Source organism: Mesoplodon densirostris, chromosome 19 (genome assembly GCF_025265405.1).
Source record: "Mesoplodon densirostris isolate mMesDen1 chromosome 19, mMesDen1 primary haplotype, whole genome shotgun sequence".
Classification (NCBI taxonomy): Eukaryota; Metazoa; Chordata; class Mammalia; order Artiodactyla; family Ziphiidae; genus Mesoplodon; species Mesoplodon densirostris.
Genome location: NC_082679.1, coordinates 47,002,424 through 47,025,869, shown reverse-complemented (window position 1 = coordinate 47,025,869; position 23,446 = coordinate 47,002,424). Strand labels below are relative to the sequence as shown.

Genomic DNA, 23,446 nt, shown 5'->3' with positions numbered 1-23,446 from the left:
GGGATTGACATATACACACTACTATACATAAAAGAGATAACTAATAAGAACCTGCTGTATAGCACAGAGAACTCTACTCAATACTCTGTAATGACCTATCAGGAAAAGAATCTAAAAAAAAAGTGGATATATGTATATGTATAACTGATTCACTTTGCTGTACAGCAGAAACTAACACAACATTGTAAATCAACTACACTCCAATAAAAATTAATTTTAAAAAGTCCTCTTAGACCTTCACAATAATTGAGAGTCCACTGGATTATTAGCATTAATCATTGATTAGTCAACAGATCAGCAGGAAAGTGAGTACATTACCTGTGTCCCCAGTGGCAAAGTGTCTAATTTCTGATCTGGTATACCATTGCCCTGGGTTACAGAAGTACTTGTTGGGGGATCCTTTATTTCCCAGTTAGGGAAGGGAATAAAAAGTCCTTTGTTTGAGCCTGTGTCAAAAGAAAAGGCATACAATGAAGCACTGACCAGACTTTAAAGGCAACATGTTATATGGAAAGATACTAGAAGAGAAGTCACAAGATTGAGAGTTAGTTCTGGTGCCACTACTTGGAGACCATGTGAACTTGGCCAAACTGCTTAACCTCTCTCAGTCTCTCCACTTGTAAAACAGTGATGATAAAATCTAGATTTCCTATCTCTTAGAGTTGAGGTGAGGTTAAAACAAGACAATGGATATGAAATGGCTTCATAAATTATGAAGTGCTCAAGAGAAATTAAGAAGAAGGCAAATATTTTGCATACTTCTGAAGTGAATATATAATAAACTTTGACACCAATTCAACAATCTCCAGCTACAGGGGGAGATGGCTGGAAATAGACTCCTGACATCAGGCATCTCCAGGGCTTTAATCAACAGTCTGCAGTGATTTGTCATTTTAAATCAGCTTCATCATTTCAAACCAGCTTCTTTCTGCCTTGATTTCCTCATTTGTTCAAAGAAAAAGACTAATCAGGACCTATTTCATAGAAACGAATGCCAAATCCTTAGGTTTCCCAGTATTTTTGCCTACCATTAGAGAAACAACTTTAAAAATAGAAAGGAAAAATAAACAAAAACTGTATCCTATCCTGGCCACCTCAAAAAGAGTTAGTTAGGATTTCTATTAGATTGTAACACTTGTACAAAAGTTTTTGCATATCCTTGTTCAATACTTATTAATTGCAGAATTCTGGGATTTGGGGTCTTCTGGGGGACCCATGGATGAAAATAAGAGGTTTTTGTTTAGGGAGTTTTTTTCTCTAGTAGGATTGTATAAGAATTAAGATAGTTTCCAAAATTTGGGCCTTAGTCAAACAGTGTGCTGTTCTGCTAGTTCCCATGTTCAGGCTCTGGCAACAGAAAGCTACTATAAGGCAGGGCAACTGAGAATACAGAGTGAGAATAAAGCCAGCTTTTTGAAACTCCAGCCCTTCAGTCCATTTGGAGCTCTAAAATGCTTCTTATTTCTGAGTTGCCTCTTGGGAATGAAATGTCCTACTACTTCAATACAAGATGTTCTTCCACCCTTGTACTTGACAGAACTGTATTTCTCAAAGTGCCATAAGCTGTCAAAGTTTATGTTCTGTGGTTCCTTTGCAGTAGCAACACAGGAAAAAAAAAACCCAAGGTGAAGCAGAAATTGATGATTTTAACCTGATTCTTAGTAGAAAATTAGAATGGTTAATAAGCTGTGACTTTGTGTTCAAAGCTCCTCTTATCCCTTTCCTACAGAACAACACAAACTTCCCAGGTGTCCAAGACCCGGCTCCATCCTGGTTTTTCTTCTACCCTGCTAATGCTCTTTTTAAGATTCACAGGTTCTTTTTCTTTCAACCTACCTCTTGGTTCAAACAAATCCCCCAAGGTCCAAACTCTTTGCTGAATGCTATCATACCTTCTCTTTGTTGTCAGCTATCTCCCAAATCTGGTTGACCCTAAATCTAAATCTCTTAACTCTGATCTGTCGTTTCATGTCCAGACTTAAGTTTTCTGAACTGCCCCCCAAAGTGTGCCCTATAGACAACTAAAAAGTCAGTATTTTCTTTTCTTTTCTTTTTTTTTTTTTTTTTGGCCACACCGCATATCTTGTGGGATTTTAATTCCCCGACCAGGGATTGAATCTGGGCCCAGCAGTGAAAGTGCTGAGTCCTAACCACTGGACGATCAGAGAATTCCCAATTATTTTCTAAATCGAACTCATAATCTTCACTTCCAGTCCTACTTCTGCTGATGGTCCCCACCTCCACCCCTAACCCTCATCTTAATACTGGCATTCCTATTCACCCAATCCCTCAAGATAGAAACTTGTTCTTTGATGTTCTCTCTCTCATCTCAAATGTCAATCAATTATCAAATTCTATAGAATCACTTTTTTTGGTGGGGGGAATCTTTATTTTAATTGAGATATAATGTACATGCCATATAAGTCACCCTTTTACAGAATACAATTCAGTGATTTTTACTGTATTCACAAAGTTGTACAACCATCACCACCTTCACTTTCATCACCCCAAAACAAACCAAATTAACTGTCACTCTCAGTTCTCTCCTCCCCACCAGCCCCTAGCAAACATCAAATAGGATTTGCTTATTCTGGACATTTCATGTAGATGGAATAATATGTTTGACCTTTTGTATCTGGTTTCTGTCAAGTAGCATGATGCTTTCAAGATAAACATTGTAGCATGTATCAGTACTTCAATCCTTTTTAGGCTGAAAAATATGCCTTATATGGATATGCCATTATTTTGTTTCTCCATTCATCAGTTGATAGACTTTTCGGCTATTATGGATAATGCTGATTTCATTCCTGTACAAGTCTTTGTGTGGACATATGTTTTCATTTCTCTTGGGTATATATCTAGGAGTGGAATTGCTGATCAAATGGTAACTCTAACTTTTTGAGGAACTTCTAAATTGTTTTCCAAAGAAGCTATACCATTTTCCATTCCCACCAGAAATGTAGGAAGGTTCCAATTTCTCCACATCTTTGCTGTCACTTGTTATCTGTCCTTTTGATTCTAGCCATCCTAGTGGGTGTGAAATGGTATCTTCCTTGTGGTTTTGATTTGCATTTCCCTGATGGCTAGTGATGTTGAACATCTTTCATGTGCTTGTTGGCTAGTTGCATAACTTCTTTAGAGAAATGTCTATTCAATCTTTTGCCCATTTTCTTTTTTTTTTTTTTTTTTTTTTTTTTGCGGTATGCGGGCCTCTCACTGTTGTGGCCTCCCCCGTTGCGGAGCGCAGGCTCCGGACGCGCAGGCTCAGCGGCCATGGCTCACGGGCCCAGCCGCTCCGCGGCATATGGGATCCTCCCAGACCGGGGCACGAACCCGTATCCCCTGCATCGGCAGGCGGACTCTCAACCACTTGCGCCACCAGGGAGGCCCTGCCCATTTTCTAATTGGGTTGTTTGTCTTTTTGTTATTGATTTGTAAGTTTTTTTGTATAGAATGGATACTAGACCCTTGTCAGATATATGATTTGCAAATATTGTCTCCCATTCTGTGGGTTGCTTTTTTACTTTCTTTGTTTTTTTAATTAATTAATTATTATTATTATTATTTTGGCCACACCGCACGGCATGAGGGATCTTGTAAGTTCCCCAACCAGGGATGGAACCCATGCTCCGTCCAGTGGAAGCACAAAGTCCTAACCACTGGACTGCCAGGGAATTCCCCAGCTTTTTTTACTTTTTTTTTTTTTTTTGCAGTACGCGGGTCTCTCACTGTTGGCCTCTCCCGTTGCGGAGCACAGGCTCCGGATGCGCAGGCCCAGCAGCCATGGCTCACGGGCCCAGCCACTCCACAGCACGTGGGATCCTCCCGGACCGGGGCACGAACCCATGTCCCCTGCATCGGCAGGCGGACTCTCAACCACTGCACCACCAGGGAAGCCCTTTTTTACTTTCTTGATAGTGTCCTTTGAAGCACAAAAGTTTTAAATTTTTATAAAGTGTGACTCATCTATTTTTCCTTTGGTTGTTACACTTTTGGTGTCATATTCAAGATATAGGCTCACTCCCGAAAAAGATAAACCGACACCTTGCTCTGCTACATTATGACTAAGCATGTCATGTACCACAGTCAGGAAAAATCAGGAAAAAGAAACAATTTGCATTCTGAGATAATTTTTTTCTTGTCTTATACTTCAATTTATTTTCTTCTTTTTCTTCGGATGTAAAATATATACAACACTTAATTCCAAAAGCAAATGTATTTATGACATTGTTGTGAAGCCCAGGTTTTTATACCCATATAACCAATGTGATAGGACCATAATTCATTATCTTTTTACCACTGAAAATTGTTTTATATTTTTAATAACAGAGAAATGGCTTTATAATGCTGATCCTGGTGGCAAAGAACTAATAGTTGGCTACTTCAATTACCAGTAATCTTAGATGGATGAGGCCCTGCTTCACACATTTGGCCAAAAACCTTGCAACCCATCTGAAGTAGAAACAGAGATGCACTACCCAGATCCCTTTCAAGGAGGACTTGATTTATTCTTCAGAGTGTGTATCAGCTACAGAGAACTACCTCCTGATGTCATGCCCTTCCAGAGGCAGGCCATATGCAGTGACCAAAGTGGGCCCAGGGGCAGTCCTTGCTCTAGAGCTGTCCCTCTGCTCAACTTTCCTTCCTCCCCTTCCTTTCGATATTGATCTCTAATAAACATCTTGTACCCTAGATTCCACTGAGATAAAATTTTGAGAGCAGAAATAATGGGTCTAACACTAGCCTCCAAAATAAATGAAGGGGACTTCCCTGGTGGTCCAGTGGTTAAGACTCCGCGCTCCCAATGCAGGGGGCCCAGGTTCGATCCCTGGTCAGGGAACTAGATCCCCATGCTGCAACTAAGAGTCTGCCACAACTAAAGATCCCGCACATGGCAATGAAGATCCTGCGTGCTGCAACTAAGACCCAGTGCAGCCAAATAAGTAAGTAAATAAATATTTAAAACAAAACAAAACAAAAAAAAACAAAATAAATGAAGACTTGCCATTTCCTTTAAATTGCTTATCCCCAATGAGGACAACTTAATCCCTAACTTTTGAAATAATATATATGATATATATTATCATATATTATTAGTATATATAAATTATAATATATATTATAGTGTATATAATATATATTAATATATGATAACCATTGTAGATATGATAATAATGAAAGGAAATTATAGTTCTTCCCACCATGAACAGACTGCCTAAGTAACCTTGTGTTTTTCCTCCTTAAATACCCGACATGTATTCCATTCAAAATTCAACTCTTTGAAGTTTGGACTCCCTAGCAAAACATTGCAGGTAAAAACACTTAATGTTTTATCTCCAAGTTTTCTTTTCATATCCTCAAGGATTTAATCAATCTGTACCTCCTCATTTGCATTCACACTGCTATTATTGCCCTATGTCAGGACATGTCCTTTTTATCTCCCATTGGGACTACTGTTCCAATTTAGAGTTATCTCTGTCACACATTTAATCATGCTTACCACCTAAAACACCTTTGCTACCCATTTTCAAGAGAATAAAATGAAAATGTTTAGTAAAGAGGCCCTTTGCAACTTGGCTTTAGTCAAGCACCTTAGCTCCAGTCACAAGCTGAGTCAATTTCCTAATCTGTCACACCTGTTTCTTCTACTTCTCTATGCACTGAACGCCCAACTATGCCCAATGAATTCTATTTGAATGCCCAACCTAAATGTCTCCTTTTTGTGAAGTCTTTTCCCAGGTCCCCAGTCAGTACTAACTGCTGGTTCCTCTCCCCCATAGTTCTTTATCTCTATCACACTCGAACTCATGTCTCAGCCTGACTTGTAACCTAATAGCTATGATAAATCTCTCTGGTGTGGGAGTATCTGAAGATCTGACACTGTTGTGTCATCTCCTAATGCGCCTAGCCTCTAATACAGGATTTTCCAGTGGATATACACTTGTTTGCTGAATTGCTCTCACATCCATTGTGTCAGAGATTGCCAGTTCCCCTCCACTATATCCTTTATTCACCTCTTAGAACCCCCAATAACATCCCTAGACTGCCAACATCTGGATTTCTATAGGAGGGAGAAATGCACTTCTATCTGCCACAAAACCTTTCCTCATTTGTTCCTAGCACACCCTGAGCCTCTATAGCATATGCCCATCTACATTAGTGTTTCTCAAACTCAACATCCTCATAAACTCTGAGAATATGAATCCAGTTTGAGAAACTTCAATTTAAGAAACTCAGTGTATAAAAAGATATTTTAAAAAGCAGATTATATTGGGTGAAAGTTTGGCAATTTCTTACAAAACTAAACCCTTGGTATTTACCCAAAGGAGTTGAAAGCTTATGTCCATAAAAACACCTGCAAATAGATGTCTATAGCAGTTTTTTTCATAATTGCCAAAAGCTGGGAACAATCAAGATGTTCTTCAGTGGGTGAATGGATAAACAAATATTCCAGATAATAATAATGGAATATTATTAAGCACTAAAAAGAAAGTAGCTACCAAGCCATGAAAAAATACGGAGGAAACTTCAATGCATATTACTAAGTAGATGAAGCCAATCTGAAAAGGCTACATACAGTACGATTCCAACTATATGACATTCTGGAAAAGGCAAAACTGTGGAGACGGGAAGATGGCAGAGTAAGAAGCATCTGGCATCTGTCTCCCACCTAGGCAACAACTGCACTGGCAGAATTCTGTCATAACTATTTTGGAATTCTGGAGTCTACTGAAGACTTGCAACTTCTGGGGGAAGACGTGGAAGGTAAATTAGGGTTAATTTTGCTTAATTTCAGTTCTTAGCAAAGTAGCAGCTACCCATCCCTCATTCTTCATGCAAAAGAAAGAAGCTGGACCCTTACCTAACATACACACAAAAATTAACTCAGAATGGACCAAAGACCTAAATGTAACACCTTAAACTATAAAACTCTTAGAAGAAAACATAGGGAAAATGCTTCATGACACTTGATTTGGCAATGTGACACCAAAAGCAAAGCAACAAAAGAAAAAATAGACAAATTGAACATCATGAAAAATTAAGGGGCTTCCTGGTGGCACAGTGGCTAAGAATCTGCCTGCCAATGCAGGGGACACGGGTTCGAGCCCTGGTCCAGAAAGATCCCACGTGCCGCGGAGCAACTAAGCCTGTGCGCCACAACTGCTGAGCCTGCACTCTAGAGCTGGCGAGCCACAACTACTGAGCCCACGTGCCACAACTACTGAAGCCTGCGTGCCTAGAGCCCGTGCTCTGCAATGAGAGAAGCCACCGCAATGAGAAGCCCACACACCGCTACGAAGAGTAGCCCCTGCTCGCAGCAACTAGAGAAAGCCCGCACGCAGCAACAAAGACCCAACGCAGCAAAAATAAATAAAATAAATAAATTTATTTTAAAAAATTAAAAATTTTGTGCCTCTAAAAACAATATCCACAGAGTAACAAGGCAACCCACAGAATGGGAGAAAATATTTGCAAATCATATATCTGATAAGGGATTAATAGCTAGAAAATATAGAGAACTGCTAACACTCAGCAACAAAAAAACAAAAACTTGATTCAATAGCAAAGGACCTGAATAGACATTTCTCCAAACGAAGATATACAAATGGCCAATAAGCACACAAAAAAATGCTCAACATCACTGATCATTAGGGAAATACAAATTTAAAAATACAAGATACCACCTCACACCCATTAGGATGGCTACTATCAATAAAACAGAAAATAACAAACGTTGGGAAGGATGTAGAGAAATCAGAACTCTTGCTCATTGTTGATGGAAATATAAAATGGTACAGCTGCTATGGACAAAATATGGCAGTTCCTAAAAAAAATTAAAAATAAAATTACTATATGATCCAGTAATTTCACTTTTGGGTGCAAACCCCAAAGAAGTGAAAGCAGGGTCTTGAGAGATATTTGTATACCCATGTTCATAGCAGCATTATTCACAATAGCTAAAACATGGGAGCAACCCAAGTGTCCATTAACAAATGAATGGATAAACAAAATGTGCCACAACTAACTGAGCCTGCACTCTAGAGCCCATGCTCTGCAACAAGAGAAGCCACCAAAACAAGAAGCCCACGCACCGCAATGAAGAGTAGCCCCCGCTCGCCACTACTAGAGAAAGCCTGTGAGCAGAAACAAAGACCTAACGCAGCCAAAAATAAATTAATAAAAATAAATAAATCTATTTAAAAAATATGGAGATGGTAAAAAGATCAGTGGTTGCCAGGGGTCAGAAGGGGAGAAAGGGATGGCTAGGTGAGCACAGAGTATAGGGCAGTGAAACTATTCTGTGTGATACTAAAATGGCAGATACATATTATTACACATTTGCCAAATCCATAGAATGTACAACACCAAGAATGAACCCTAAAGTAAATTAAGGACTTTGGGTGATGATGTGTCACTGTAGATTCATCAGTTCTAACAAAAGCACCACTCTGATGCCTGATGTTGGTAGTGGGGGAGGCCTTGCATGTGTGGAGGCAGGAGGCATATGGGAACTCTGTACTTCTGTTCAGTTTTACTGTGAATCTAAAGCTGTTCTAAAAAATATTCTATTTTTTAAATAGCAGACTAATACTGCAAAAGAATATTTTTGCTTTTACATCTTTTAAATATTTTTCATAACTGCATCAAATAAAAGCACAAAATTAAAGGGTCTCACACTGCCTATGGACCTCTAAGATATATCCCTGGACTAGGAGTCCACAACCCTGAGTTTGAGGAATACTGATCTGTATCATTCATTTGACGTTTTCATATGCACTGCCTGAAATTGTGTTACTTAGCTCTTTCATGTTTGTCTCATTATCCTAATTATGTTGCAAGTGATTCAGGGAATGGCTACATTTTCTATTTCTAGGATATATGTTCTAGAAGATAAATTGTGAGTTTACAAAAAAAGGAAAAGAATTTTGGTTGAGGAATCAAAAAATTTCACTAGAAAGAATGGACTTTGAGTAGGGTCATAAAGAAAGATCAGGATTTTGATTCAAGCATTCCAAGCAGAGGGGACAGCATTAGTGCAGGGGCAGAAGAGAGAAAAAGGAAGAACTATGTGAGGAGGAGGGAGTGGTTTGGTTTGATTGAAGCATTGGATACTGTAGTTGAGAAACAGGAGATAAGGTTTCAGGGTAGGTTGAAGAGATAACCTGCAGCCACTGTTTAGACAAGCCCTGTGGGTCAGATTAAGGACTCTTAATTCTGTAGATGAGTGGGATTCATGCAAGTTTTTGAGCAGGCAAGTATAATAATCACAGCTGAGTTTTAAGAGAATGAAAGAAGAGACTGGGAGGCAGCATGGTGTAATGTTTAAGAGGACTTTGATGACAGATGGACTAGAGTTTGCATCCCAGCTCTACCACTTACTGTAAAATTAGAGCAAGTTATTTCACCTCTTTGGGCCACAGTTTCCTCATGTGTAAAACAAGGATAATTATAACCACCTTCAAGATTGTTGTGAGGATTAAATGAGATAATACACAGGGCCTGGCCCAGAGTCTATACTCAGTAAATGATAGCTAGTAGGCATGCCTCTTAAGAGACTATTAGGAAAGGGAAAAGAAAGCTTGTTAATTGTGAATCATAGTCTAAGGTATGAACATTCAGCTGGACTTTAGGGGAGGGGCAGCATCAAACCCAGCTCTGGTTCTGAGCCTCAGCAGTGGGAAAGTGGTGGTAACACTAATGAAACCCTAAGAGCTGTTTAGGGCTGGAGGAAAGGGGTTCATTTGGTTTTTTAACATGTTTAGCTTGAGGGGCTGGAAAATTATTCAGTGGTGATTCCAAGCGTATATTAATAGTTGGTCAACAGAAATGGGGGACTGGTGCAGAGAAACTGGTACAAGTTGTCAAAGCTAGACCAACATATTTAAGAGTCATCTACAGGGAGGAAATAAAGCAAGCTGTGGAAATAGATGAGATCAATAGGGCAAAGAGTAGAGAAAAAAGAGAGTCTGAAGGCATAGCCTTAGGTGTGCTTATTTTAGGGGTATGGGAAAAGAGAGAGGGAAATTTGAAAGAGTCAAAGATTATGTGGTTAGGAGACTAGGATGAGGATCCATGACAGTGAGTTTCCCTGCCAGCCTAAATGACTGGTAGAAAGCACTGTTTTGAACAATTGAACTAGTGGGAAATATTTTTCAGAAAGTTTTCTTCTAGCCTGTGGCACGACCTTTAACGTGGTATAACCACTTTAGTCATATTGGATTACCAACAGTGCTTACAGGCAACACTCCCCAGGGATCTAGCACAAACATAATTTTCAGGGGAAAGCAAAGCTCTTTAACGTTTCAACATGGCAAAATAAATTTTACATTAAAAAAAATTCCAGCAACAGCTGGAGCCTCCAAGAACCTTTAGAAATGGGCCCTGTGTCTAGTAAAGCAGTTTGTTCTCAGTAAAGACCGTGCACTTTAAAACGTTTTAATTCATGGAGTCACTCTGTGTGTGCTAATGATGTAATATGATATAAATGAAGTTTAACTCAGCTCATACAAAAAAAGGCAGTCAAATTATGCTTTAGTGTATCTTTGTCTTTCTGGAAATGGATATATAAATGTTTGTACCTAGAAAAAAACCAAGAAAGCTATATACCAAATTAACTGGGATTCTCTTTAGGGGACAGGCTTCTGAGTGATTAAAATATTGTTCTTCATGCTCTTCAGTATTTTCCAAAATTATTACAATAGAATTTCATCAATTTTGAAATATAAAAAATGCTACTTAAGATGAAGTAGAGCAATCCATGGTCCATGACTTACATGTGCTGAGACTTCCAAGAAAGGAAAATAAAAATCATACCTCACTATGGCTTATTTTACCATGAAATACTGTGAAAATAACTTGTCAGTTAATGTCTACATGGGTAGATAAGAAGTCAGGAAATAAAATACTGTATGTTACAAACTGAAAACCCTTAATGTCTAAACTGCATAGTCAATCTATTAGTTATTGTTGAGATTTTAAGGATTAATTTTTACAGTTTATATATAATTCAGTAGACCTTTCAAAGGGACAGAGGCCTTGATACAAAAGAAAGTTTTCTCAATTAAAAGGTCATCTGTGTGGGCCTCCCTGGTGGCGCAAGTGGTTGAGAGTCCGCCTGCCGATGCAGGGGATACGGGTTCGTGCCCCGGTCTGGGAGGATCCCATATGCCGCGGAGCGGCTGGGCCCGTGAGCCATGGCCGCTGAGCCTGCGCGTCCGGAGCCTGCGCGTCCGGAGCCTGTGCTCCGCAACGGGGGAGGCCACAACAGTGAGAGGCCCGCATACCACAAAAAAAAAAAAAAAAAAAAAAAGGTCATCTGTGGGGGCTTCCCTGGTGGCGCGGTGGTTGAGAGTCCGCCTGCCGATGCAGGGGACACGGGTTCGTGCCCCGGTCTGGGAGGATCCCACATGCCGTGGAGCGGCTGGGCCCGTGAGCCATGGCCGCTGGGCCTGCGCATCCGGAGCCTGTGCTCCACGACGGGAGAGGCCACAGCAGTGAGAGGCCCGCGTATCGCAAAAAAAAAAAAAAAAAAAAAAAAGTCATCTGATGAGTACCAAATTAATCTATAAGGGCACATTGAATGCAATTTCTCCAGTGGAAAGCTTTCTCCTAGCCTGTGGCATGACCATTAATGTGGCATAACCACTTTATTCACGTTGGATTACCAATAGTGTGTACGGGCAACAATCCCCAAGAATATAGCACAAACACAAGAGATTCTGTAGCTGCAAAGGTTCAAGGTGGAGAAGCCCAGAAAGCTAATGGTGTGAGCTGCACTGATGCAGATGAGTCCCGAGTCTCTGGTTAATGAATCCTGTGGAGATCGGTAATGCAATTTTCAGGATGGCCTATATCTAGGTGATATAAAGTGATGTAAGTGAAATTGAACTCTCTGAGTACAGCTTGTGCACTTTGATGGGTTTTGGCTTAGGCCTACTCAGTAAATAGGGCCCTTCTGGCAGTGAAAGAAAAGAGGAAAAATACAAGCCAGTAAATCTTGTGCTTTCTTCAAATGTGTGTTATTTCTCAACTATTTTGTCTTCATCCTACTCAAGATTGGCCATGAAAACAGAAACAACTAATGTTTTAATCGTTTTGTGATCAGAAAGGGAAAACTTACCAGTTTCAATCCTGTTATCAACATCAGTGCTGACTTTTGATGCAGTGCTCTCATTTGCTACAAAGTTTTTCACTGTCTTCTCCCTAGAGCTACCACATCAAATAATTTATTTAAAACTCAAAAGAAGCTTCTGAGAGCACCAGTAAAGGCTATTTAGAAAACATTATTTCAGGGTGATCAGATTTTTTTTTTCAAATGCTCTAGAACATATTATTTTCACAAATATTTCAGTTAAAGCTTTTTTTTTTTTTTTTTCGGTACGCGGGCCTCTCACTGTTGTGGCCTCTCCCGTTGCGGAGCACAGGCTCCGGACGCGCAGGCTCAGCGGCCATGGCTCATGGGCCTAGCCGCTCCGTGGCATGTGGGATCCTCCCGGACCGGGGCACGAACCCGTGTCCCCTGCATTGGCAGGTGGCCTCTCAACCACTGCGCCACCAGGGAAGCCCCTAAAGCTATTTTTTAAAAAGTCATATTTTCATTGGGAATAATGAGAGAGAAAGACACTATAGTTCAGCTTTTAAAGCATGAAAGCCAGAAAGTTCAGAACTTACTCTGTTTTCTTGACACAAACTTAGGTCTGGGTGATTGAGGGAATTGTATTTCATATGATAAAATAATAATATTTTCTTTTGTATTAAAAAACTCATAGTTAAGACACAGAAAAGAAGGTTCTTCTACCAAGAATTATAATGGAGACAACTATAGTCATTAGTTTGAAAAAGAGACAAGAAAGGCAAGTGTTTGCACTTGGTTGATGTAGTATAGTAAGATTGGGAAGTACAGATTGGGAAATACAGTAAGTACAGACAGCCTAGACTATAAGCCAGGCACTTTACACCCGTCATTTCATTTAATCATAAAAGCTCTCCTATTAATCTATTATCACCATTTTATAGGTTGGGGGACCTGGGACTCCTTCACCCAAGGTTGGAGAGCTTATAAAGTATTAATGTTAATACCGGGCACTTGAGCAACATTTTACCTCTGTTTTTGCAGTCACTATAAGGTAACTAAACAGAAATATAGTGGTGAAAATTATTTGCCTCACTAGTAAGTTTATTCAGTTATACATTAACTCATCTTTGGTTTTCTATAGTAAACAAGGTACCCCAATGCATATAAAATAGGAATTAATTTACAAAGTACATATACAAATAATTTTTAAGACATATTCCATTTCTTTCTACAGCAGGGTGAATTTTAGTCTATGTAAATTAACCTCAATAAACTTGACTTTAAAAAAAAGGGAGCTTAAAAAATAGGGAACTAAGGCTGCTCTCTGAGGATTACATTATAAAATATATAATGGATCAGAGCAGAGACAGGCAAAGTCAGTGGAAAAGAGCAAGATTCCAGGCCAATAGGCACTGAATTCATTCATTCATCATTCAACAAATTACTCCTTAGCACCTTATATGGGCCAGACATTGTTCTAGGCACTAGGGATACTGTAGTAAACAAGACAAGCAAGGTCTTTGTTCTCATGGAGCTTATGGTCTAGTGGAGGGGAAAGACAATAAAGAAGTAAACAAATAAAAAGCATTCTGGGGAAGAATATTTAATGTTGTGTGGATATTTTCATATTTTATCAAATTAAAAATGGTATGTATAGGAAGAAAATTACTATAAAATAAATGTAATATATTTATTTTATATTTACATATTGATTATATAATATATAATGTTATATATTGTTATAATATATAAACATTCACACACAAAACACACACACGCACACACACACATACATATACCTAAGACTAAGAGGATATTTACCATAATATAATTAGTATTTATTTCTGGGTAGTGGGATTATGAGTGGCTTATTCCTTGTTTTTTTTCCTCTACTTTCCATATTCTCAACAATAAACCCACATTACTCTTACCATCAGAAAAAAGTACTAATAGATACATCTACATGTGTATATAAGTACACAGATGTCTGGAAGGATGTATACCAAACATTACTAGTAGTTAATTCGGTAGCAAAATATGGGGTGAATTTGACTTTTTTTCCCTGTACTTCTGTATTATTTAAATTGTTTATAATAAACTTTTATTTTTCAAAAATAATAAAGCAACTTTTTTTTTAAAAGCATGAGTTTTGGGGTAGAAGATATGGTACCTTACTTTGATAGCATTTTGGTAATGAGAAATAGAAAAAATCTACCATTCAGATACTTTAGAGCTTAAAGGTCCATTTACTTTTGGTTTTGTACAGAAATGCTTCCCTTGTCATTCTATAACAAATTTCTCTCTAACGACCCTGCCCATGGTAACGTAATCCTCCTAATTCAATGGGAAAAGACCATGTACTGATTTATAACTCTACCAAGAAAGGGTTGGAATACATTTATGGGGATGATAAGTAATACCATAATATCCCTATCTATAAACTTTGAACAACAACTTTAGAGAATGTACAACGATTGTATCCAAAGAAGACCCAATAGTTCAAGAAAGCAGAAATGTTCCACTGAGGGCCAGATTCTCACCCCAGATAAATCTCAAAATGTTGCATAGATACTTTGTTTTCTGGTCTGAGGATTCTTACAACTTGTAGAGATTTCTGCTGCAAAATGAAGAAAGTTAAGCAGGAATCCACTATTCTCTGTCCAGAACCAAACTAAAAAATTTTTTGTAAAAAAATCTTCTTACCTTTTTTCCACCTCTAAAAGAAAATTTTCATTGTTACCCAACTGACTAAAATGCAGCTTGGCAGCCTTTCTCTCACTTTCTCGTACGGCTCGGTCATCTGGAGGCAAAAACCGTGGTCTGAGCATGTTTCTTTTTGGAGTAAACAGTAATGGGCCAGAAAAGCATATTCACAGAGTAAAAACTAAAGATCAGTCTCATCTTTTGTTAGAGATGGGTCACAGAATAATGCTATTATGTTGTCACTGGAGCACTGGTAACTCAGGGAGACTACAGGGACATCATAGCAACAACTGCCACATAAGTGTAACTACCTCTGCAGCAAAGTACAGCTTGGGCAGCAAACAATCCAAATGGCCTAATCTTAAGGCTGAAAGTTACACCATTTCTGAGACTTTTCTTAGTTTCTCTATAATAACTTTCCCAGGGGCATGTAACATAGAAGTTTATATCAATAAGAAATGTATACTCTATAATAAAATTATAAAGAAATACAGACTAACTCATTTGAAGGAATATTTATTGTTCCTTGACAACTAAGCCCCAAAGAGTTGTTGTATTCGTTTTCTATTGCTAATTCAGTTATAAAGTTGGGGCACCTGGAAAAATAAATCTCAACCTGGAAACTTTTTGTTGGGGAGGAAGTGGTGGTGAAACCATCAACTGAAGAAAACTAAAGCTGGAAGTAACTGATAAAATCATAGATTGTCATTCAATAAACAATAAAAGGACTTGTCATACATCCTGCCAAAACAAAAGAGTTACATAAATATTGACTAATAAACAAATATATCCTGCCAGTGCATACTCTGGGCCAACATCCAAAAGGTTAGGAGGCAGCTGGTTTAAAGTAAGATTCTGGGGCAAAGAACAGGGGAGGAGGGTCTCACCCAGTTTCTCCAGAGTTTGTAGCGTGTACACAGCAAAGAGCCTATAATCTGTATCTTTCCTGACAACAGGATTGAGTCTCAAATCTAGTTCTTTGAGGAAGGGTAAAGGCTGTAGGCGGGACACCTCCACTAATGAAGGAATGTTGTTATAATATAAATTCAGGTCTTGGAGTGAAGATAAATACTGTATGCCCTGCAAGGAAAAGACTACATTGTGAAACTGCACATTGGGAAGCACTAGGAATCTCACAGATAAAGATGGAAATACAACTATTACTTTCCATCCTTAAACAGTTATCTGAGACACCCATGAGAAAGGCAGGGTTGAAATTCCCATTTAGTTACCTGAGAATAAGAATGCTGCAGCCCATGGGCACTGGATGTGCTATACATTAAATAATTCGTAGATATCATACACTTCCTCCTTTATAAGCTCTGACATCCAAATATCTGCGGTCAGTTCTCTACTTCTGTTGCCCCCCATCACTCTCCCAATCCAATCCTTCTCAGTGGTAGCCAGGCCAAGTCACTTTTGCACTTCTCTCACCCTTGCTATAACCACTCTCCTGACCCCAGGAGCACCTCAATTTAAAAGAGGGAGGGAGGGAGGCAAAAGAGAGATGGTTCTGGGGAGAATGGCAGGGGAAAAAATTAAGTGTGTATGTATATGTTCTTATATCTCAAGACCTCACTTTTAGGGTGAATGGACTATATGGCAAAACAAAACAATGCGATCTCCAAGTCTTCCCTCCTGGACAGGTCAAGAGCCCCTTTTGTCCTTGTTTCCCCCTTCAGAGTTACTGCCACCCCACAAGCTCCCCATCCTCCAATCAGTCAGTTCTCCTTGGTAGAAATGTTCTGCCTTCTTCTGTTCTATTTCTGTGGACTTAGCAACCCCACTCCCCTCCCCCCACTTCTCTAGCAACAGTAAAATCAGAACTGGGACACTGGAGAAGAAAAGCTACAATTTTTCTCCTTTGCTAAAACCTACTATTGAAAATAATTGTTTAATTTCATGTATTTGGCTAATTAGGTGCTTGTGCCCAACACTAAATTTCAGGACAATATTTCAAAACATGTACATATATGTATAATCACATACTGTTAGTAGTAAAAATGGTTACCATAAAAGGAACTCTGTCATTGAGAGTTATTTCAGAAAGGTAAAATTATTTTCCATCATGTATTTATAAAATAATGTTTTTATTCTCCTCTCATTTAAAATTAACCTTTTTATAATTGCAGGAAGTTTAGAAAACTCAAAGATATATTCAAAACATTTCTGAATAGAACACTGTTTACAGTTGGATGCATTTCTTTCTGGCTTTTTTCAGTTCCACTAACTTTTACATTGTGAAAGGGTCAATGGCTGGGAATATTTATCAGTGCTTTTGGCCTCACTCTCAGGGCAGTACACCATTAGGACTGTCTTTAAATGTGTCTGATGTCCCAGCTCAAGTAATCTTTTAATGTCTCATTGTAAAAGTCAAGGAAACAATTCTTATCCTCCTCTCATGTTTCCCAGTTGGCATAAATTCATGTATTCCCCAATGCCACACTAGAACTAAACACAAAACATTTCTCTCCTGGGAAAATTAAGCAAAATGATTCAGAGCTGCTAGAGATGAATACATGCAGATGAATCATAGATGCAAAAAAATTTGTAAAACTAACATTTATTAAGTGCTCCCTATATGCCAAACACTACAGGAGTCTTATATATGTAATATTTGATTACACATGCTAATTTGATTAATCTTCACAACAGTTTTCAGCCAATTTACAGAAATGGAACAAAAGAGAGTACAAAAGCAAATGACAGCAATGTTCACTCAATTTTTTTTAGTCTGAAAAGAACAATCAGATAAAAATACATATGAGAAGAGGAGACCTAAATAACTCTGTACTAATACTTTCTGAAATTTGTGGGCCAAATACAAAGGGCTGTTATCAAAGAGTCTAAAGACCTAGTTCAACTTGGAATTTCTGCTTTTAGAATCCTAGTTGGAAATTTGATCTAGCTTGGATTTCTTCTTTCGGGGCCTTTAGTTTTAGACCTTGAGATTGGGTCTAATTTGTGTTGTTGAACAAGTTTCCCCTAAGAAATGCAAAACTGGAGGAATAATCCAGATCATTAACCAATCCTGGATAGAATCTATAAGTCTTTCACCTTCAATCTTGCACAGAAGGGCTTTATCAAGACAGCCCCATAGCTGGGCAAAAAGGGAACAGTGGAAGAAATACAATCTGGGGGTCTATGCAAAGAAAATAAAACTTCCATCTCTGTGTGTGCGGGCATTTATATTTGTAGAGCTCTTTCTCTGTGTTTGCTAATCCTCACACTTTCTGCTTAAGCATGCTCCCACCTACTTTCCTAAACTGCCCTCTGCACCACCATCTCCAGGCATGGAAATTTTTGTTTTCAAGACAATCATTTCCTCCCCCTCCTAGAAAAAACTCACAGTAGTAACTTAGGCCATGCACCAACATCATCAGAATCTCCTGGGAATGTCCTGGACCCACCACAGATTTATTAACTTAGAGTCTCTCTCTGAATAGGGACTAAGACTCTGTACTTTTATTATTATTATATATTTATTTATTATTATTATTATTTTTTTGGCCATGCCGCATGGCTTGTAGAATCTTAGTTCCCTGACCAGGGATTGAACTCGAGCCCTCAGCAGTGAAAGCACAGTCCTAATTACTGGACCACCAGGGAATTCCCAAGAATCTGTACTTTTAACAGTGCTCCTCATAATTTTTTAACACACATTAAAAATTGTACTATTGCCCTAGGCAGTGATAGTTTAATATAGTTTTCTCTCAGTATAAAAGGAATTTTTCCCCAATATTTTATAATAAAAAATGTCAAACATAAAAGAATTTTACAGTGAATAGTAAAATTTAGTTTGGAAACATTTAAAAGGAAGATGCTATATTCCCCAGGCTGATATTATCTACCTTTTATTTCTTCCCATCAAAAAAATAAACTGACTGGTCATAGAATATAGAACTTACCTTCAGGCTAGTGATCAAATTTCTTGATAAATCTAAGGATCGGAGACTTTTTAAATTTCTGAAGGCATCACCAATGGAATGGATTTTTCCAGAGTAAGATCCCTGCAATGAAAGAGACTCCACCAGTTCTGAAAAGAGATCATCAGTAGATATATTATGATCTCTGCTTGGATAAAGAGCAGAGTCACTGAAAACAGGCCTTCCTTCCTCCCGTATCTCATCTGTGAAAAATCCTACATTCAAGGCTCATAAGAAGATCAGATCATCCTTTTAAAAGCATCAATATGGGGCTTCTCTGGTGGCGCAGTGGTTGGGAGTCCGCCTGCCGATGCAGGGGACACGGGTTCGTACCCCGGTCCGGGAGGATCCCACATGCTGCGGAGTGGCTGGGCCCGTGAGCCGTGGCCGCTGAGCCTGCGCGTCCGGAGCCTGTGCTCCGCAACGGGAGAGGCCACAACAGTAAGAGGCCAGTGTACCGCAAAAAAAAAAAAAAAAAGCAAAGCTGCAGAATTTTCAGAAAAAAAACACAGGACCCTTATTACATCAGTGTAGGGGGAAACTTCATAAATAAAACACAAAAATCACACATCATAAGGAAAAATAAACTTGACTACCTTAAGATGAAAATTTTCTGCATGACAAAGGATAAATATTTATTAGAAATTTTTAGTACAGAGAAATATAACAAAGAAAACAAACATACAGAAAAGGTCTATAATTGTACCACCAAGATTATCCCTTTGGATATTAAAAAGAAAGTAATGCTTATTACACAGCCAGAAAATTCTAACAGTACAGAAAAGTACAGAATAAAAGTAAAAGCCTCTCTCCCCCAAGGTGACCAGTGTGATTTTATACAGAAGAATTTTAGAATGCATATACCAGCACATTCATTTAACTGAAAAGTATCCATGTTTTGGGAATTCCCTGGCCGTCCAGGGGTTAGGACTCCGCTCTCTCACTGCCCAAGTCCTGGGTTCAGTCCCTCGTTGGGGAACGAAGATGTGCAAGCCACGTGGCGGAAGGATAGAAAGAAAGAAAGAAAGAAGGAAGGAAGGGAGGATGGAAGGGAGGAAAGAAAAGTATTCATGTTTTATTGGTAAGTAAAAAAAGCAAATTGCCAAATAGTATATATGCTCTATTCCTTAAAAAAATAAAAAAGGATACCTATGTGTGTATGTTTGTATAAGCAACAGAAAAGGAGAGGGAAGAATATTCTTTTACTTTAGATACTTTTGTATCGTTTGGATTGTCAGAATGAGCACAATTTTGTTATTCACATGTAATAAAGACAAGCTAACAAGCAAAAAAAAAAAAAAATCCTGCCACATATTATTCTAGCTGGAAAATGGAAGGGGTATGTGCCCCCCCCAATCAAATTGAATAAATTTTTAAAAAAGAAAGAAGGAAAGGAAAAAAGAAAAGAAAGGTACACCAGTATGTCAAGCCAATGAAGCTTAGGGGAGCTCAAAGTATTAATAGTTTGGAAAAGAAAAACCTGAAATATCTACATCAATCTATCTATATGCACACCAAACCATTATCTTTGGGGTGGGGTGGGGGATTTCCAGAAGAAGGACCGATTAATGCCCTCTTTGCTCACTCATGTAGTGTTTGACTGTTACCAGCGTGTATTAATTTTGAGAAATTTTAAATAACAAATAATTTAAATAAAATAAAACCAAGTTATTGCATATCCCACAAATAAAAAGTACTAGAGGAAGCAAGAAAGGTAACTTTGTTACGGTTAGAGCGCAGGCTCTGGAATCAGAGTCCTGGGTTAATAAACCCTGGCTGCATTACTTACAGCTGTGCGGCTTCGGGCAAGAGTCTAAACCCAATTTTCCTCAACTGTAAAATAGGAACAGTAACAGCATCTGCTTCACAGGCTTGTCATGGGCATTAAATAATGCAGGGAAAGCATTTAACACAGGACCTGCCATTACGATGCAGTGAATTTAGGAAGGCTAAAAGTTGAATCTGGAACGCTGATAACTTTTCCAACATTTCTACTCCTTAAAAACTTAGAAAGCAAGCTGTGTGAGTCAAACCCCAGGTCAGAGGTGGAGTCAGCAGTCACTCCGCCCGTTTTACCTCTAGGACGAAGTCAAGGCACTGATCTAAACCCCTGGAGAGATCAGCTGCTATTCCTTTTATATCAGACCCTTTTCTGAGTCTCAAAAGGAGGCTACGCATCCAGATGGATCAAATGAATCGCCAAGTTCTCGAGGTGAAGACTGGACGAAGAGAGGGGCTGATGATGGAACATCCTTTCCCATTTCACCCCAACCAGGAAAAGCCCTCCTGGGTCGTTAGTTTCCGAAACTGCCAAAATTAACGCCCTCTGTGGCTCCTCAATAGTACCCCGACCTCAAAAGCCCTTCTGACAGCGCTTCCCTTCTCCCGCCAATGCCCCTCTTGGGGCTCATTTTCCTTCCACTAGTTCAGACTGTCGGGTTCTGTGTTCCTGGCCTCAGGGTCCGCTTAACCTTGTTTCTCCTTCTCCATTTTTGACTCGGCTTCTCTCCCTCAATTTCTCGCCCTCCGCCCCAGACTCCCCGGTTACTTCAGTTCCTTCACCTCTACTTCACTGTAACCCTTCCGCTTCAGTAACCCCTCCTCCGCCGCCGTTCCCCGCCATCTACCTCAGATTCCTCTGCCTCCCCCTCAGTTTTCTCCCCTCAGCCTCTAACCCCAAGCTCCCCGATCCAGGCCCTCCCGGCCTGGCCCTACCGGGTTGCTCCAGGGTCAGCGCCCCCAGGCGGCGGATGCCCTTCTCCTCCAGCTCCCACTGCTCCGCCATTCCCGCCCACCTGCCCCACTCCGCCGTTCACCTGTCACCGCCCGCGAGGCCGCCCGGAGCGCTCCAAGCCCCGCCCCGCGCCTCCAGGCCCCGCCCCGCCCCGCGCGCCGCCGCGCTTCCGGGGGCCGTTATTGCCCGGTTCACGCTCCTTCCCACCCGCCTCAGGACCCTAGACGATGGTATGGAGCCCGCCCTGGCGGAGGCCCCAAAACCGCTAAAACAGCGAATGGGTGCGATGTGGCGGAGGATTAGGGCTGTGGGGTTAGGAACCTGACTCTGGGACACAGTGGGTGGATATAGCCCCAGCTTTGAAGGGTTTGGGGGCTAGTTCTGAGGAGTCAGAAGAATGTGCCTGCTTTGAGAGTCGAGGTGCTACAGTTCTGAGGGTGTGGGGGACGCCAGGTCTGAAGAGTGGGAGTGTGCTTCTGACGGGGTGGTCTTCATATCTCTAGTGCTTGGGGATGTTGTCTCTGAGGCAAGGCGGTGGGCGGGAGGGTGACCGTGGTGGGTGTGGGGGAATCTGAAGGATTGGGTTGGAGGGCAGCTCTCTGAGGCATGATGGGAAGCTCCAGATATGAAACGTTGTCTCTGAGGAGTTGAGGTCCTGTCTTTTTTTAAAAATTTTATTTATTTTTGGCTGTGTTGGGTCTTCGTTTCTGTGCGAGGGCTTTCTCTAGTTGCGGCAAGCAGGGGCCGCTCTTCATCGCGGTGCGCGGGCCTCTCACTCTCGCGGCCTCTCTTGTTGCGGAGCACAGGCTCCAGACGCGCAGGCTCAGTAGTTGTGGCTCACGGGCCCAGTTGCTCCGCAGCATGTGGGATCTTCCCAGACCAGGGCTCGAACCTGCGTCCCCTGCATTGGTAGGCGGATTCTTAACCACTGCGCCACCAGGGAAGCCCGAGGTCTTGTCTTTAGAGCATGAGGCAGTTCTAGTTCTAGAAACTGATTTGGAAGGAGCTCCTCTGGGAGAGAGGGCTCAGTGTGGAAAAGAGAGATACCCTTTGGAATGGGGTGGGGATGACTATGCTGGGGCTACCCCATTTCCTGCAGTCAATCTGGCAAGAAGCCTTTTGTCTTTCAAGTACTACAGGCCCCCAGCCTGTGACTGAGGGCTCTTTCCAGGCCGGGGTAGTTCTGCACGAACCAGCTCCTGAGCAGTCTTTGGGAAGAAAACTCTGGAAAGCATAACCACATCCTTAACCCCAACCCTCCCTCCAGCAGGCTTCTCTTGAGAGCCCACCTGTGGATGGGCCATGTACCTGTAAGAAGGAGGCAAACTCTGTGGCAAGACCTCTTGTCCTACCCTATCTTTAATAAGAAAAGAGGAACTGAGACCAGAACTGTGGCTCGCCTTCAAGGAGCAGGTTTTATTTGGCACCCAAAATATGCACACTTGGGACACTTTCACTGAGCTCTCAACCAGCCTGTCACCTTTAAGGAGAATAGAAAGCAAAATCAAGAGTCCTTGCATATTTATGCTTTCTGGTCTAGGTGGGGTCCTTAGTTACCCTCAGCTTGTCATGTTCAGCCTTACCTACGTTTAGAAAGGCCAGGACTTAAAAGCTTAGATTAGCTCACTAGATTGGCTTTTCCAGCTCTGCTTCTGTGAGTCGTGACACCATTACAGTTTGTAATCTTTCCTTCATGTCCCTTTTAATTCTTCTAGCCTCAAACGAGCCATGTATAATTGTTCTTCTTTATATCTGAATATTTCAACAAGGCTTGTTAGAAGAGAACCCCACCCCCTTCTTTATTGCATGCATTTATTTTCCTAACTCAGCTGTCAAAATAGGAGATGCAGATTTCTGTTGGAGAAGTGGGCTTTTCCTGCCTTGAGAAACCACCTCTTATTTTAACATTCTTTCTCCCCACCAACATTTTAATACAAATTTGGAAACATTTAGAAAGTTTGAAAGAATTTTACGGTGAAACTATATACCCACCACCTAGATTCTACA

General features: G+C 40.3%; 1 protein-coding gene across 1 annotated transcript in view; it reads right to left on the bottom strand.

Annotated features, from left to right (window-relative positions):
• Positions 1 to 21,490, bottom strand: part of LRRC36 (leucine rich repeat containing 36) — a 41,085-nt gene extending 19,595 nt beyond the window's left edge. The window contains 6 exon segments of the mRNA XM_060084690.1: positions 320 to 446; positions 12,122 to 12,210; positions 14,780 to 14,876; positions 15,667 to 15,859; positions 18,688 to 18,815; positions 21,421 to 21,490. Coding sequence (XP_059940673.1) covers positions 320 to 446; positions 12,122 to 12,210; positions 14,780 to 14,876; positions 15,667 to 15,859; positions 18,688 to 18,815; positions 21,421 to 21,490 — 704 coding nt within the window.
• Positions 21,491 to 23,446: the final 1,956 nt, after the last annotated feature.